Here is an 18,399-nt window from a genome sequence, read left to right as displayed (position 1 = left end):
AGGATTTGTTGGCTCAACAAGGTTTACAGAAGGCGCTTCGTGATGAGAAATTGACAGACATCACAACTATTGACTGGAATGAGATGAAGGAGAAGGTTACAGGATTGATAAGACTTTGTGTTTCTGATGACGTGATAAATCATATCCTAGACCTCAGAAATTCGAAGGATGTCTGGAGAAAATTGCAAAATCAGTACATGTCCAAGATGCTTATGAAAAAATTGTTCGCGAAGCATAATCTCTATAGCCTGGAGATGCAGGAAGAATGCGATTTGTAGGCTCTTGTCAACGCTTTCAACAACATCATCACTGATTTAACACTGCTTGGTGTAAAGGTTGACGATGAGGAAAAAATCATTAATTTAGTATGCTCTTTACCAAGCTCTTATGATCACTCTCACATAGGGAAGGAAACAATCACGCTGGATTCAATTTCTTATAATCTTTTACAATACACATAACGTCACCAAAGTGTAGAAGAAGGTGGAGGAAGCTCAGGTGAAGGTTTATTGTGAAAGAAGGTCAAGACCATGGCAGAGGCAAGGGCAAGGCAGTGTGTTCTGGAAAGAAACAGAGGTTCAAGTCCAAGGACAGAAAAATAGAATATTGTTATGGTTGCAAACAAATTGGCCATTGGAAGAGGGACTGCCCAAACAAGACAGGGAACAATAGTTCAGCAAATGTAGTTCAATATGATGACTCTTGTAGTGAAGAGGATTTTCTTTGTGTTTCATCTATAAAGTGCACTGATGCATGTATTCTTGATTTTGGGTGCTCCTACCATATGACGATGCATCGGGAATGGTTCAACCCTTTTATATCAGGTGATTTTGGTTTTGTCTATTTAGGTGATGATAAAACTTGTATCATCACTAGAAAGGGGAAAATTAAAATTTCTTTGGACGATGGTGGCGTGCGCACATTGAGTGAGGTGAGTTATGTTCCATAATTGAGGAAGAATATAATTTCTCTGGGTACTCTTCAATAAAATGGTTATTCAATCCGGTCAGATGGAGATAGAGACACCATGAGGGTTATCAAGGGTGCAATGACAGTGATGACGACAAGGAGGACTGCAGGAATCATTTATAAGTTGTTAGGGGGCACAGTTATAGGTGATGTAGCATTTGTTAAAACCGATAATGATGCAACTAAATGGTGGCACATGCGCTTGGGTCATCTCAGTGAACTTCGGATGATGGAACTATATAAGAGGAATTTGCTTAAGGATGTTCGTAGTTGCACAATTGGATTGTGCAAGTATTGGATTCTTAGGAAACAATGTAGAGTTCATTTCAAAATCAGGAAACACAAGACCAATGGAATCTTAGAGTATGTCTATTCTGATGTTTGGGACCTATAACAGAGTACTCTATTGGAAGTTCCAAGTTCTTTGTGACATTCACTGATGATTTTTCTCGTAAGGTTCTGGTTTATTTCATGAAATATAAATCTGAGATCTTTTCCAAGTTCAAACTATGGAATGTGAAGGTTGAGAACCAGACAGGGAGAAAAATAAAGTATTAGCGGTCTGATAATAGAACTGAATACATAGACAAGAAGTTCATGAATTCCTGTGAGGAGAATGGAATTCAGACGCACTTTTCTATAAGGAAGATACCACAGCGAAATGGTGTTATAGAGAGGATGAATAGAACTCTGACGGAGAAGGTAAGGTGCCTTCGGTTAAATGTGTAATAATTTTACCGCTTTCTTTTATTACTTAGTTAATTGTTAATTCAAAGATTAAAATCTACACTTTCAAAAAGAACCCAAGAAAAAATAAATACTCAGTCCAACGTCAAGCAATTTTCCCAAATCAGAACCATTTTCATTATCCACTTCTCCATCATTCTAAAAAACCTTCAAATCATTTCATTTAGTTTTAAAAATTTAACACAAATGATAAAAATCTCGATCAAACGTCGAGTGTCTTTTCCCTAATCAAATTTAAATTACCTAATCATATTTAAACACTGCTTTCAAAAGGGTGAAAAGGGAGATGGTCTAGAGTCTTCGATTCCTCTCCTCGGTTGTTTAGATACGAGTTGCCTTACTCGGTCATTTGAGCAATTGTCATCTATTAAAAACTTCTAATTTGGTTCACCACAAATCGCTTTCATAATCAAACTTAAGTCAAACTCATTTTCGTAATAAACTTAGACGAAAAAGGAGGTGGTTTAGAGTCTTTTATTCCCTTCCATGAGTATTTGGATATAAGTAGCCTTACTTTGTCAATTGAGTATTTGTCGTTCATCCAAATTACATTAATCTTATCTAAAACCTTTTACAATTAAGGATGAAAAAGGAGATGGTTTAGAGCATTTTATTCCTCTTCTCGATTACTTGGATACGAGTATCCTTACTCGGTCATTTGAGTAATCGTCATCCAACAAAATACTTAACAAATCAAACTTGTTTTCCACTCTTGCGCGACTCGGAAAACATTTTCAGAAACAAGTATGCTTTATCCATATCTGACGTGAAACAAACAAAGACTTCTGCCTCCAAGAGTGAGCAGAAAGTAAAGGTTTAATCACTTGATATGTCTAAAGGATCACTCATTAAAAGCAATCCACCCAATAGTTTTTTCAAAGTAGAACTACGTAGCCTTGAGTTCTCCATAGCACCTGAAGATACGTAAGAGTAGGATTAAGAATTCTTGTCAGACACCCCCTTAATAAAAAACATGTTCCTCTCTTTATTTTTCTCACTCAATAAGTACAAGATAACAATTAACATAGCTAACACTCTATCATAAATCTAACTAAGAGGTTCTCATTGAATACAACGGACGTGAGGGGTGCTAATACCTTCCCCTTGCGTAACCGACTCCCAACCCCTAATTTAGTTTGGAAGATCATTTTGTTTTTATTTTTAAGGGTTTTATCCATATTTTCCTTTTCCTCTTTTGGAACAAGTAAAGTTTGGTGGCGACTTTGTTCGAACATCTTTTCCGTGAGCGTGCGAACACCCCACGAAGGATCGCATTTTTTGAGATGTGATAACTCCATTTGGTCTTTAATATAAGATAAGGTTTACTTTTTAGATTCATTGAAGAATCAATGTATCTAGACTATATATAATCCAGATACATTGATTTTTCGATTAATCTAAAAAGTAAATTTTTTCTTTTATTAAAGACTAGAGGTAGTAATTAAGACTAAACCAAAAACTTCATAGTTAAGAAAACTCAAAAATTAGATCATCTCTTGGATCAAACTTGCGGAGTATATAATGAGAAAGAATTCTTAGGGGGAAACAAATTTCTAAATCTTATGATTCTCATTATCATAATCGCTTAATTGTGTTTGGTGTGCAGTTTTACTCTGTTTAAATAGTTTTTCTTAATCATTTAATCGCGTCTACCATTTGAGAAATGGAGAATTCAAAATCGACAGATTCTATTACAGCTGAAAAGGTAAGAAATCATGTACCTAATGATCTTACAATGTCCATTATATCGAAATTGCCTCTAAAATCTTTGGTGCGATTTAGGTGTATACAGAAATCATGGTCTCTCTTATTTGAAAACCCTAATTTTATGAACATGTATCGCATCAATTTTGCATCTAATAATAATTTTTCTTATGATGATAATTCATGTCACACCATAGAGTTTAAATTTTCATATGATGGATTTTGCGGCACCTTATTTTCGCGTTATGGTGAGAAATTTGAAAATAAGGTCAAATTAGATTGGCCACCATTATTTCAAGAGGATAACATACGTATTAACATTCTGGGTACTTTTGTTGATGAAATGTTTTGCCTCTACACTGGTACTGTAGTTCCAAAAACTGTATTTTGGAATCTGTCTACTAAGTAATTCAAAGTGCTTCCTCCTAGTCCCGTTGAGTCTCAACCATCTCATTACAGATTTGTCTTCTCACTTATGGGATTTGGTTATGACCGTGTTAGAGATGATTATAAAGTGATTCGGAATGCAATGGAATGGATTCGATGTGGCATAGAAGATACTGAATCAAATGAATCCATATGGGAACTGTATAGCCTAAGAACGGACTCTTGGAGGAAACTTGATGTAGATATTCCTCTTGGTTCTGTTACTTTGGGTGCCACATTGCACACAAATGGAGTGTGTCATTGGTGGAATAGAGATGAAGATTGTTTGGTCTCATTTGACTTGAGTTGTGAGGTGTTCTACAAAACACCTTTACCATTACAAGTGGATGGTAATTTCTATTGTGAATCTAAAGATAAACGATTTATGACATTAAATGGGTACGTTGCTTTTATTACAACTTATGCTACGAATTATGGAAGTATAACATCTACTCTTTACATATCAATTTTGGGTGAATATGGTATGAAGGAGTCGTGGACTAAACTCTTCATTGTTGAGTCATTACCTAGTTATATTGATCGTCCTATTGGAGCAGGAAACAAAGGTGAAATATTTTTTAGAACAAAATACAAAGAACTAGTTCAGTTTGATTTGAATACCCAGAAGATAGAGAAGCTTCTTATTAATGATCTTTTACATACTTTTCAAATACTCCTTTATAAGAAAATCTTTCTTTTTATCAAGGACTAAATTTCATAAGATTGTGGTTATTAGATTTTACTTTGTATAAAAGTTGTTGATCAATTGAGCATGTCAAAATTACTATCAAATATATGGAATATTTAAAAGCCATAATTTTGCTTCATTTGTCTTATTTTATAGTACTCTTTTATTTTTTAAGTTAATTTGATTTTTTCAATAGTATGAATGGTGTTTTATTTTTTATTTTGTCCAAGATTTAGACTTCTTCCTTTACATCTTTTTCAATATTCTATTGTTTCTCAAATTAGTTCATCATTCAAATAAGAAAACAAAGATAAGGTGAATGTGTGTTAGTGAATGAGTCAAATTCATAAGACTTACAAAAGCGATCAATTTTAAATGATAGTTATTATAATTGTGTAATAAGAAGTTGTACAGATAAAAAACTAGAAATAAGAAAAGACGACAATTGGAAGAGGATAAAATTGATACTCTAAGTTTAAATTTGTTTTATTTATCTTCCATTTATTTATAATCTATTTAAATAAAGTAAATCTAAACTTATTATTATATATGGGGGATAATTGTGTGACAAATTTTCTCTCTTTTTGGTTGCAACATTTACTTTTCAAAAAAAAAAATTATCATGAAGGCACTATTTATAATGCAAATATGAGTTTATCATACTAATTGTCATAATATAATTTATTAACCACTAAATTATAAACTATTAACTATTTATAAACATATATTTCATTAACTATTTAAAATATTTTACTGATGATTTATTTAACATAATTATAAAATGACCTAAATAAATATAAATAGATATTTAATTAACCTATAATCATTAATCACTTCGAACATTTCAATATTGTATCAATGAACGGTTTTAAGTATTATCAACTCCGCCTTCATCTCCATGTATCATTCTCATCTTACAGGAAGAACGGATTTCTCTATCCCTACTTCGCGCTCACCCGCATAAATTGTATTTTTTTAAAAATATATATTTTTTCTATAAACACAAAAATCAATAATCAAATTAAATATTTTATTATTTTAAATATAATTGTAATATCTATTCATTTTTAAAAAAAATAATAATAATTCAAATAAACTTGATATCTTAAAATTAAGAAGGGTAAATGAATAATAAAAATTATTAAAATAAAGATAATAAATTAAATTTAGGCTTAAATAGTCTTTTGATCCCGGTAAGTTAGCGAGTTTTTGATTTTGGTCCATGTAATTTATTTATTTTGGTCTGAGTCCCTATATCTTACTTTTTGTATTGGTTTTAGTTCTTAAAGTCAAAATCTCCAGATTTTCTCAGATTTTCCTTCTAATTTTCCTGCGGAATTTATTTTTAGGGATTAAAACCAACACAAAAGTGAAATATAGGGACTCAGACCAGAAAAAATAAATTAGAGAGATCAAAATCAAAAATTCGCTAAGTTACATGGACCAAAAGACTTTTTAAGTCTTAAATTTAATTGGCGGATGTGGGGCGGGTACTAACATCCCCACTTTCACCCCTGCATCCGTAATTAAAAATTGGATTACGCCTCCACCTCAATTTAAATTTATTTTTTCTCATTAGATTATAAATTTATAATCGGGTCAGGATTCGGATTTTTTTGTCATGACTATTAATTGTTGCACAGCTACATTTTCTATCAATAATCTCAAATATTATTCTAATTTTGTCCTTGAGATTTTTTTTGGAATTGAAAGGCTTATGGGAAGTTAGAATTCCCATAGCTACATTTCATCTATCAATAATCTAAAATACTATTTTAATTTTGTCTTTGAGTATTTTTTGGAATTGGAAGGCTTATGGGAAGAATTAAATTCACACATATCTCTACCTATCTACACATGTATTCAACAATGGTGTTGTACTACTTTACAACTTGCTCAAAACTATAGACTTGAATACCAAGTCATTCAATTTCGTACAGGATTGAATGATTCTTTTTGTGTTGTGAAAACATAAGTATTCATCATGGATCTCTTACCATCAATTAATTGAATGTATTTTCTAGTTATTCAAGAAGATAGCAATCACAAAATTGTGGGCCCAATTGATGATTCTTCTATTTTTGTTAATGTGGCACATAGACAAAACTTCAAGAGCAGAGGTAATTCACACAATTTTAGTTTCGAAAATTCTAACAGAGTTTGCACCTTATGTCATCATAATGGCTAAACTATGGTTTTTTTTTATCAAAAACATGGGCATCCCAATTTCAATAAAAGGAAATCTGTGATTAGTAATGATGGTACAGATACTACCAAACCTTGTGGTGAAATTGAGGTGGCTTCATCTACAAGTAACAACGATCCTATTTCTTGTTCCAATAAGTGAACTTAGCACCCTCGGCTTTGACTTCCACTACAAATCAAGTGTCTGTTTCATGTATGGCTCATGATAATTCATCGTTTGAGTCATCATCAGGTATATTATGCAACAATTTTGTTACTTTAGCAAGATTTTGGATATTGGACTTCATTTCTTTTAAGTTCTTATTGCAAAATTAAACATTTCTTTTAGTTTAATAAGCTAGATTGTATTTTTTTTTTACCTTACTTATATCTCACTAATGTAGTACATTCATCAGAGTAGGTTTTGTCAATCCATAAACTATCATGTCAAACTTTTTGGTCCAAATTGTATTTTGCAGGTTTTGACAGCCATGAAGATATTTGATTTGAGTTCAGCTTAAATATATACCTTAAATGTACACAACTCTTGGCATACCTATGTGGGAGAGGAAGCTGTTTTTTATTAGTATACAGAATGCACCATATTATTTTTACTGTCTGTTAATCAAAATAAAATAATAGTATAAAAAAATGTTAGGTAGACTACAAAATCATACAGGAATTTAAATTTAAGAAGCAGAATAATAATGGAAGTGTTATTTAATATTAGATTTTTTATGTACAATATAATTTCCCTTTTTGTACTAACTGTCACATTTTCATTGTTAGTTTTACGGTTATAAATGTTGGAAAGAAAACCAAAAGTGAATATTTCATGCTGCTTGCATTCTGTTTGTATTTTATTATGTAACTTTGCTTATTACATTAAGCAGTTTTTTTGCTGCAAAAATGTTTTTGCAGGAAACTAATAATCAAGCATAAATCTTTGGCATCTCAAAGATTTTGGCTTTTTTTTTCTGCCCTCTATTATCTACCTTTTTATGCAACCTTGCAACAGCCAAATCTTAATTTATAAAATCAGACAGTGCAACCAATCAAACTCCTATTGATTTATTAAACAAGGTTGTATTGTCGTTTAACAAAAACACGCAACCAATAATCATTAAACAACAAAAGTTAGCAACATCAGGCTCCAATATTTGCATTTTCTTTCTACTACAATATATATTTACATCCACATAGCCCCTAGCGCATTCAAATACATTGTCCAATGATGGTCTCTTGAACTTACAAGTACTTTTATAGTTGTATTGACCCTACAAGCTATAAGCATGCTTGTAAACTGACCCGAATAAAAACAGCAAACTCAACAATATTTTTGACTGCACAAACATCCTCGATAGAAAAGATCACGTCATATTAGGCCAAGGGCGGTGCATCGAGTAATAAACTACTGCCGGATTCTGGATAATAGAGGTCATGACTCTTGTAAAAGGATCTCATAAATGTCTGTTCTCAGATTAAGTTCTTTATCCCGCATTACTTCTTGTAGATCAGAAAGCTCTTTTCCAGTAAGGACAGAGTTTAGCTTGAGAAACCCATCCAACCATAACCGTTTCGACCTGATATGCACATTTACATTAATTAAATCAAATAATAACAATAACAATAACTAACTAAATGAAGAAAAAAAAAAAGTTAACACATTTCATTATGAATTTTTTTGTATACAAGTATAGTAGAACAACTCTGCCCATTCAGCAAAAAGTGCATTTTGTGAGCATTAGAATTTAGAAGTAATCTAAAACACAAGTCCTCACCAGGGGCAGGCATGGATAGCACGAAAGAAAATACGTCGAGCCGCAGAAGGATCGTGTGCAATGTTCAATTCATACCCAATGTAGCAGCGCCACAGTACAACTGAGTTGCAAAGCATATCATTACAGACTGCCCTTTCAAACAACCCACGGATTCTGTGGTGTGAACCACCTCTAGCCATCTCGTATGACAATGCAAAAAGCCAGACAACTACAGATGGTTTCCTGTCGATATAATGTAAAATAAGTAAAGAATGCTTAGTTTATTGTAAAGAGAAAAGCTAAAAATTGTGGAAATGGATTCTCCAGTGTTCAAGAATTGAGAGAATGTGTTTAAAAATGAAGATAGGAGGACTGAAAGGTAGAGATTAAAAACACGAATTCCCCGTGTTTTTTTCAACGTGAGAGGATCTACTACCACCATTATGCAGGAAAAAATATCAATAATGTTACACTTGTATAAAGGAAACGCACAGTCCAAACGAGCAAATAACATTCAAGATTCATTTAATCAGATAAAAAAGATTTCCAAATCAGAAGAATAAAGGAAATATTAATATATGAAGGTTTCTTTATACCATCAAGTTAACACATAAATGTTTCCAAAACAGGTGTCTTTTGTTTGCAATTTGGAATATCTATTAAACTATGATATAAGATGAAGTTTCAATTTAATTTCACCTTTTAGACAAACACTATACATTACATAAACGGTCTTTATACTTGCTAAAACTACAAGTTAAGGATCTTACTTGTAACAACATTCATCTAGGATCCGCCGCAATTTATTAGACGTCGTGTGAAAGTGGCCAACCTCCACTACACCTTTTAAGAGTTCTGGACTGAAGGGATACATCTGGAGGCCCTGAGAGATGGATTCCCATACATTGATCAGACTAGATTTCTTCTGATGTCTCTGAAGCATCCTTATGTAATAGTTAAACAAATATTCAAGTTGATAGCTATGGCTTCTCCTTTCTGCAGGTCACAAGCATTCGGATAGAGATGATAAGTAACACAATAAATTTCAATTGCAATCATTCATCAAAGTTAAAAACTGAAGATTCATAACCTGGAAGCACCATTGTAAAGGCTTGATCTAAAACTTCAATGCCCGCATCACATCCAGTAGTTAGCTCCTCAAACAATGCAGCAGAACATACCAGAGCGACAGATTGGTCATTTATTATGCCACGAACCCAAGATGATCCTACTGTTCTCAGTTTTTCTTTAAACCCTTGACGTGCTCTGAGCAGTTGCAAACTTGATGCTTGACTTTTAAATGGACTGTATTGTGTACCACTGCCTAAGCAGGACAGTAAATGTGTAGCACGATATGAAGATTCACGACCATCGTCAGTTTTATTCGCAAGCTCCGCCTCTGCATACCAGAAATATAGAAGAGGTGCATTGGACTGTATCCCCTACTCCATAAAGTTAATGAAAGCAATTAAGAAAATAATAAAGCAAGGAGGTCATGTATACATAAATTTTAATACACACAAATGGATGTGTCTGTATATAGGACAATCTAGAAGGGAGATCAGCAACCTCTGTGTCTTAAATTTAAAGCAATCATTGATGCATTTTTTAATAAAAAATAATTAAATTTCATATGGATAAGAAACAATTAAAGATTTGAAAGTGGATATGTTATCCTCCTAAAATACAACAACCCGAAGAAAGAAAAAAAAAGAGATAAAAATTTTATGGAATAAAGTTGTCCAATCCCTCAATAATTTTGTAACTTTAACTTCACTATTGTTAAGGTTATATGCTTTGAACCAAATAGACCAAATAATACACCCCATCTAATCCCGGAGTAAGTGTTGTAGCTATATGAAAGAAAACATTGGAAAAGTATGAAAAGGGTTATAACCAAGTTGCGGCAGAGTAGAGAATACAGTATATACCTCAGGAAGCCCTTCCACAGATAACAATGCCATGTCAAACACCTTTCTTGCAAGATCAATATTGCCGTAATTAGCCTCTCTTCGTGCATATACACCACACAACAATACATCCTACAATAAACAAAATACAAAAACTAGAAGTCAAAAGTCACTAGTCAAAATTTGAGAATCTGATAAAGCTTGCCAACTATAACAAATGAACCATAGAATGTCCAATGAAATATAGTTTTTGATTATTTCCTCAAAAATAAGAATAGCAACAAGATGGCATCCCTCTTTGAGAATATTCATTTCATCATTTTAGCCATTAGATAAGGGAGAAAAATAAAAACATGTTGGTAAGTTGTATTACAACATTTCAATGGCAATAGCTGTAGATGCTAATTTCTTGTTAAAAAATATATTCAATTTATTTATGATACAGAAAGGAGCAAGGAAGTAGGGAGGGGGAGAGAGAAAGAGATGAGTACCTGTCTATCACTTTTTAAGAGAGACTTTGCTAAAGCTCGACATGGTGTAACAGCACATTTAAAAGAACTCATTTTAGTAACATAAAGCTCTTCACAAACCAGAACCGCTTCTTCCAAAATGTGATTACGCGGAAAAACAGTTAAACAAAGCAAAACTGCATTCCGTACAAATTTCATCATATCACCATTCATCGTGAAACTTCCTAATAGGAAGTCAAAAGTGAAACCAGTAGGAATATCCTGTGCTTTTGTCAAAATGTTATGGATGCATTTCAGCTTCTCTAACATAAAATCTGGTAGATCCTCCAAGCTAAGGGTGTTCTCTATCCAAGTTGGACTGTTTGTGCAAAACCTACAAATGAAAAATGAAGCAAAACCAAAGACATCAACACTTTACAACAACATCAACTAAGCCTTATCCCACTAAGTGGGATCGGCTACGTGGATCAACTTTCGCCATAATGTTCTATCAAGGACCATGCTTCTATCCAAATCATTCATCTCGAGATCTTTTATAATAACTTCTCTTATAGTCTTTCTAGGTCTTCCTCTTCCTCTAACTGTTTGTCTTCTCACCATCTGGTCTACCCTCTTTACTACAGAATCTACCGGTCTTCTCTCTACATGCCCAAACCATCATCTCCACTATAGGCATTACCCCGACACTCTCTCTAATACTTTCCACCATCCTCTCCACTAAACACATCAGCACATTATAACACAAAATTGACAAGAATTTGGACGGTATCAAATATGATGTTAATTACATTCAGTAGATGGTTAATGAAGATAACAAGGTGTCGCAACTAATCAATCACCCACCGAACATAATTAATCACAATACTTAGCGTTATTAACCATGATTTTCAGGTGTTCAAACAACATATTATTCACTATAACCATCTAAGTATGTTCAAATTTACATGATTTTCAGGTTTTCAAATATACATGAAATCTCACCAGTAATAACCACAATTTGTGTTCAAATATATTCCTTAAAATCATAGTTAATGATATTCTAAATAGTGGTTAATGGTGTTCTGTGGTTGGTCAGTGAATTGCGACACATTGTTATATTCATTAATGATCTACTAAACATGTTTAACCATGTATTGAGCTGCATTAATCATCTAAGTTGTTGTCAAATTTTATAGTCCAGTTCTGTCAAAATAACACTCATACGTATAAGCAAGAAGCCACCCTGGAAGGACACACCCGCAAATAATGGTTTTCTCTAGAAACTAATATACATATCTGCCAAATATAGAAATAAAGAAATCTATCTCATAACAATATTAATAAATTCTAGCATTTGATATTTACAGCTAAAAACTTACAATTGAGACATCTTCCCACCATAGAAGTCAATGAATTGGGACAGCAAATATATTCGAGATTCATTTGTGTTCAGAGTGAAAAGATACTCATTTAAATCTTCATACAATATGATTCTCGAGAGTTGTTCATCCTCTTCTGTTTTGAGTGCTTCACTAGTAGAAGGGGTTGTATCTGTTAATTGTTCATCAACACATTTAAATAAGCATGATGTTTGTAATAAAATTGTATACATGTGTGTATACAAATACATTTTAAGAGAAGTATAGTCATGATGAATTCAGAGAGAGAAAATCCTACCTGACTTCCTTCGAACAGGCATCCACTGATCACAATCTCTGGAAGACTCTTCTTCTGACCATTTGATCCAGGTCAAAATGTCATTAACTTCGCCATCATCTCCAGCACTAATATCAATTCCCAGCGACTTTAGCAAATTCTCAGTATCATCTTTGGGCTCAACATCTTTGTATTCATCCTCATCTTGATTATCCTCTATAACCATATCATTGTCAGACTCAACTTCGAAATTGGTGACACCCTCCTTATCTTTAGACAATGGTTCTGACCAACCAGTCCAACCTCCGCCTTCATTTTCATGTGAGAGATCCTCTTTAATGACCCGTTGCCTAGTTTCCTCCTCTTTCTCCAACCATGTGGACCAACCGAGAGCTCCTTCTTCTCCAACTCTAGCACCGTGACTATTCCAAAAATGCTCAAACAGTCTCTGCTTACTCTGCTCTGTGAGTAGCAAAGGTGGACAAAACAAGCTAAACTCAATTTCAGCCTGAAATAAAGCAGTGGCAACTTCTCTATAACCAGCCTGCCACTCAAATCTACAAAGACTGAGAAATATATCCACAAGACGAAGTTCTAGCTGAACAATTGCAGGATCCAGTGACGAATCAGGAGCTTGATGAGCCTGCTAAAAACAAATTTTCTTCCATTTAAAATCTATTCGAGGAGCTTCTGAAATATTTAAATGAAAGAAGAAATTACTAAGTGAAAACAGTCATGGAATTGATGTGGACAACTTCTTAAAACATCAACTTCATGACCTCTGACAAAAAAGCACCAAGTTTATACACCTCCAAAACGTAAGCAAAATAGAAGGTTAGTTCAATTTTCATCTTCCCATCAATATATAAAAATGACAACGCATAAGATTTCAATATCGGTCAAATAAACCCTTCGCCTTCCAACCACTTTTAAAGGGAACAAAAAGATTATAAATAAATAAAAAGTTTCTTGGTGACTAATATTCCTTCCTTTGTTTTGTTTTATCTTTCCCTATTATATATTATCTTGCAGCCAAGTTAGTGATCTGATCAATCCTTGTATACAGAATAACACTACATGTGCAAACAAGATAACAAATTGAAAAGAAAAAAAAAAGATAGACAATACTTGCTTTCACGCACAAAATAAGAAGAGGGTGAGCAAAAAAAGCTGAGAACCTGCCTAGAGTGCTTGCTGCATGAAGCAGACAGAGCTTCAATTGCATGGACATACATCTTCCTAACCACTGAAACCTTAAATTTGGAGAAATCTCTCTGAACAACATGCAAGAATTCGCTCCATAACTTGTAACTTCCAGAATGTTGCAGAAGTATCTTCTCCCATCTCCCAATTAGCACATCTGAGCTATCTCTTGTTTGGTAAGCTTTTAAAAGGAAAAGTAATAGATCTTCATTATCTGGGTTAAGCTCAACTGCCTTCTCCATAATGCTAATTTTCTTTTCAAGTAATTGCAAGCGAGCACCTTTCTGTCGTTGCATTCTTGCAACCTTATCTTGGAACTCTGCAAAAGCTATCCAACCTTTTTCATCATGGGGGTGCTCCCTTGTTAGTTTGTTGAACTCCCTAGTTTTATTTAACATTTCATCTTCCCAAGATTCTTCAATTGTTGATGAAACTTTAGAGTCGGATTCACTGCCAACAGCGCCATGAGATGTACCAACATCTGATAAAGGTATAAACTCATTGTGAGCTGTATGAGGAGACAATTTTGGAGCAACAAGCCGAATGCGCTTGAAGCTTTTATGTTGTTCTAAAGCCATATACTTTCCAGACCAGTATCGCCCAGAAGACTTCATTTTATCATCCAAAGCATCAATATCGCCATCTCTTTCCCCTAGTGAACCACTTTGATTCCACCAATACAAACCTTTAACATGTTGCCCAGATATATTTAAGGGATTATACGGTTTGTGCCGGGCAACATCCATTCTGCATGGAATTTATAAGAGAAATATAATCACACATTACTAACAACACAAATAAAATAATCAGCAAAACATAATCATTTTGTGTGGATGGGGGGTGGGAAGAAACTTCTTGAGTATAAATAAGAAGTCACAGGCTCAATGGAAATTAAATTATGTTCTTCGCCGCGTCACTTTAATCACTAACTTAATAATCTAAGAGTGCAAAAGTCAAATTTCAATCGACTTCCCCATTTATTTCTCAAGCCCCAAAATAAGTAACTTTGTTTCAATTTTTTGGGAAAATTAACTTGGAACCACTTCCATAATCTGCAATCTCCGTAGAACTTCGCCTAGGTGGCTAACAGTAATGAGAAGACCAATTCTTCACTAATTTACTTAATGATCTTAAAACAAGCAAGAACTAATATGTCATAGGTATCTGACAGTAACTTCGGGAGCAACAGTAATAAAAACAAGCTTAACAGAACCATACTAATTACTATATAATTCATAATCATAAGTCTTAACCTGCAAAACTCTAAAAAAGCCTATCTATGTGGTCATTATGCCTGCCAATAAAGCCAAATACTCATTAAATCATGGTCCCCATTACAGTGCATTATAAACATATAAATAAACATTAGGCCCTCTTTGGATAAACAATTTAATTTAGCACTTATAAGATAAATGTTTATCATGCAAGTGAGTATGTAATAGTTATTTCAATATCAAAGTTAAAATAAAGTCAAATCATCTTCATATAAGCTTTAAGTTGTTTTTATAAGTCATCTTGCACAACTTAAAAAAATGAAGATAAAAACAGCTTATAGATATGCCATAAGTTGCTTTTATAAGTCATCTTGCACAATTAAAAAATGGAGATAAAAACAGCTTATTGATATGCCATAAGTTGTTTGCATAAACAGCACCAAATTCACACTATCATTCAACACCCTCACTGACAGAAACACTAATCATTCAGAATCCAATACAAAACCACTTGCAAATTGAAATGAACCAAAAATTCAATTCAAATTCCAATTGTTCCATTCAATATACCTGTAGATACACCCAAACGCGAGATTATCACGATCACCGTGAGAGTCGAAGTAATAATCTTTGGCAGTGTTAGCCTCAGAATCAGCCCAAGCTCGAACACGCGACTTTCTTGAACCATAACCATCATATCCACTTCTCTCATCTGACCGATCACGCTTCCGCCTCTTCTTCTTTCTCTTGCTTCTCTTCTTCTCCACTCTCTCCATTCCGTCGCCATCGGATTCCGAAGATTCCAGAATCGCGTAGGTAGGAGGCAAGGACTTCACCTGAGCTTGATTTTCATCGCTGTCGTTGTCGTCTTGTGACGGGGATTGAACGGTTTCTCGGTTGAGTAGTGATGCGACGTCGTCGTTTATGACGGAGAGGTCAGTGGTAAAGCTCGAGTTACTGAGCCATTGAGGAACCGAGGAAGTAGTAATTTGAAGAGAAGAGTTTGTGACAGGGAATAGAGAAATTTTTGCCTCGTCGGAGGACGGTGGCGCCGTCGATTCTCCCGGCGGGGTAAACGATTTTGGCTCCATTTTGAAAATCTGAAAACCCGATTTCGAGGGTTAGAAGACGCGGTGATAAAAGGCTTTCGGTGTATTGGATTGGAATTTTAAAGAAGTTTAAAATTAAGACATAAAAAAACTGTGTCAATCAATAAAAAAAATTATAAAATTTAAGAAAATATTGTGATATTTAATTAATATAATCACGATTTTATTTATGACTATAATTTATAAAACAAATTTGTTTTCTTACATCGAGAAAAAGGAAAAGAAAAGAAAAAGTATAGACAAGTTCCTTACAAATAACACACTAAAAACATCTACTAAAAAGGCATATAAAAAAGGAGAAGGATTCATGGACAATAAGTAAATGATCTAGGTCATTAGCTCACATTGATTTCCCTTTCAAAGAGTATGTCACAAACTAATATGTCTATCTTTTTTTTTACAGCTTTAATGAACGTTAGAAGATTAGCATAGTGGGGAAATTTATCAACATCATTTGTCATCACCTTAATAGTATAAAGGGAGTATGTCAAAGACTAACATTTCAATCTTTTTTTAATAGTCTTTAATGATCATCAGAAGATTAGCATAGTGGTACAATTTATCATCATAATTCGTTATTAGTTGAATAGCATTATCAAGGTAAAATATCTCGTCATATATGCCTCTTCCTCGTATAATATGATCATATGAAGGTCTCATGATCACCCTGGTAACCCTCGAAACGTCCATTGGACAGCAGGCACGTCATGCACAGCAATAATGTAAACATAACAACTCCTAAGAGATCGGAAACAGGTTGTCATGTGATCATGTTATATGAGGAATAGTCGTATATGACGAGATATTTTACCTTAATCATCCTCATGCTTTCCATCGCCACAAATGTGGTCTCCGTGTGATGTAACTATTTACCTATAATTGTTCATCAGAGGATCCTACTTGCGAGCCTTGAAAACCTTTGAGGTCGTCCAGATTCAGGCGAAGCCTCTCGAAAATGTCCTAGTAGAGAATTTCAACTGAATTCCCTTGATTAATTAGTATTATGTTAATCTCTCTTTCGTTGCACCTCATAGTTATATGACCATGAGATCGTTATCATGAGGATCGTTGCTAGCATCGTCGTTTTAGATCAGGTGATTTCACATACCAAAGTTTCCTTCTCGCCTAAATCAGGGTTGGTAGGTGAGCCTTATACGATAAAGACTTGGCGTGCATACCTTTTGCGGGCAAAATTAATCTCCCTGCCCCCAACGAACTCTTTTTCTATGGGGTTAAGGATGTAATGCACGAGCTTATCTTCCCCCCCCCCCTCTGCTTGGTTCCTTGCCCTTCTAGAATTTGGGGCTTCCATAGGCATCTCATCAATGAGATCTAGAGTAGCCTAATGACTGGGTGGAGCACCCCCAAACGTATTTCTTCAAGTGACCTTCCTGGATGAGGCATTCAATCTTCTTCTTGAGGTGGTATCATTCTTTTGTGTGATGGTCCATGATTTTATGAAATTTACACCATCTGTTGTGTTCATATCCCATGATGTCTGACTTAGGAGCTGGCGAAAAAGGGATATCGCGTGTGTGGAAGACCTAGTACCATATCTACTCATATCTCGTCAGAGAGAGGTTAGGGGTTCATAACCTTTGTCTCCTTAATGGGGGTCTACCTCTTATTTCCCATGTTGGAGGTTAAGGGCATTGTCCTTCAAAGTTTAATTATGACAAAGCAGACCGTCCATATCGGCGCACATCTCCTTTATGGCATCTTGGTCGCCACCGAAGCTACTTTCGACCAAAGTTGTTGTTAACCATATATGAAGGAGAATGAATAGGTAGACATCAAGTTGATCCTTAGAAAAAAAGGTAACCCAAGTTACTTTTACCATAACTCTGCAGTTGGCACCAATTGTACTTGCTAAAAAAGTACAGTAAGGGTGACCCTATATTTTGAGGGTTGTTTATGATGTTTAAGGTGGTTGATGGTGTTTAGAGCTAGATCATGAAGAGTGATAAAAACCTCTGTATTTGTGGTTTTTGGCTAAAAATGATTTCATAATTTCTCAATCATAAGGCTGGGGTATTTATACAGGTTCGTTGGGCCTAGGTTAGAAAGTGGTTAAGTCCACTTCCCCCTGAGAAACATAGAGAGTATGCGAGTTATTCCTCATTGGATCATAGAGACGACAACTATCCTTTTTACCCTTTTTCAGTCTGTTATTATGGGACATGTCATCTCCCATGTTCACTAGGAAAGTGGGTACTAGGAGTGAGTTCAAGTGGACTAAACCTAACTGGTGAGGGACTACTAAAATTTAGGTGACCTCGTGGCCCATTTTTGGCGGCTTATGGCTTTGTAAGCAACTCGCCCCTTGCCTATGTTTTTTTCCTTCCTTACATGGGTTGTTCCTTCTTAACGTCCAATAAAA

At 34.4% G+C, this 18,399-nt stretch overlaps 4 protein-coding genes across 6 annotated transcripts; 3 read left to right on the top strand and 1 right to left on the bottom strand.

Annotated features, from left to right (window-relative positions):
- The first annotated feature begins 1,027 nt into the window (after positions 1-1,027).
- Positions 1,028-1,363, top strand: LOC127104930 (uncharacterized mitochondrial protein AtMg00300-like). Its single transcript, XM_051042072.1, has one exon. It carries the CDS (start codon positions 1,028-1,030, stop codon positions 1,361-1,363), a length of 336 nt encoding a protein of 111 aa, XP_050898029.1.
- A 2,016-nt stretch (positions 1,364-3,379) lies between these two features.
- LOC127104922 (putative F-box protein At3g10240) lies at positions 3,380-3,829 on the top strand. The gene has a single exon (XM_051042063.1). It carries the CDS (start codon positions 3,380-3,382, stop codon positions 3,827-3,829), a length of 450 nt encoding a protein of 149 aa, XP_050898020.1.
- Positions 3,830-3,895: 66 nt separating this feature from the next.
- LOC127104913 (F-box/kelch-repeat protein At3g06240) lies at positions 3,896-4,558 on the top strand. Its single transcript, XM_051042053.1, has one exon. The coding sequence runs from the start codon at positions 3,896-3,898 to the stop codon at positions 4,556-4,558; it is 663 nt and encodes a 220-aa protein (XP_050898010.1).
- A 3,255-nt stretch (positions 4,559-7,813) lies between these two features.
- On the bottom strand, positions 7,814-16,090 carry LOC127133374 (uncharacterized). Of its 3 annotated transcripts, none has more exons than XM_051061732.1 (10): positions 15,481-16,088; positions 13,672-14,443; positions 12,515-13,139; positions 12,217-12,388; positions 10,880-11,231; positions 10,410-10,520; positions 9,569-9,920; positions 9,249-9,474; positions 8,500-8,721; positions 7,814-8,301 (listed from the first exon to the last, which is right to left on the bottom strand). In XM_051061732.1, the coding sequence occupies exons 1-10, from the start codon at positions 15,999-16,001 to the stop codon at positions 8,157-8,159; spliced, it is 3,498 nt and encodes a 1,165-aa protein (XP_050917689.1). In that variant the 5' UTR covers positions 16,002-16,088; the 3' UTR covers positions 7,814-8,156. The 3 variants fall into 3 exon arrangements, with proteins under 3 accessions (XP_050917689.1, XP_050917690.1, XP_050917692.1); XM_051061733.1 differs by having other exon boundaries at positions 12,515-13,136; positions 15,481-16,087; XM_051061735.1 differs by lacking the exons at positions 7,814-8,301; positions 8,500-8,721; positions 9,249-9,474 and having other exon boundaries at positions 9,617-9,877; positions 15,481-16,090.
- Between the last annotated feature and the right edge of the window lie 2,309 nt (positions 16,091-18,399).

This window comes from Lathyrus oleraceus, chromosome 1, assembly GCF_024323335.1.
Source record: "Lathyrus oleraceus cultivar Zhongwan6 chromosome 1, CAAS_Psat_ZW6_1.0, whole genome shotgun sequence".
NCBI classification, from domain to species: Eukaryota; Viridiplantae; Streptophyta; class Magnoliopsida; order Fabales; family Fabaceae; genus Lathyrus; species Lathyrus oleraceus.
This window is presented reverse-complemented; position numbering and strand designations above follow the sequence as displayed.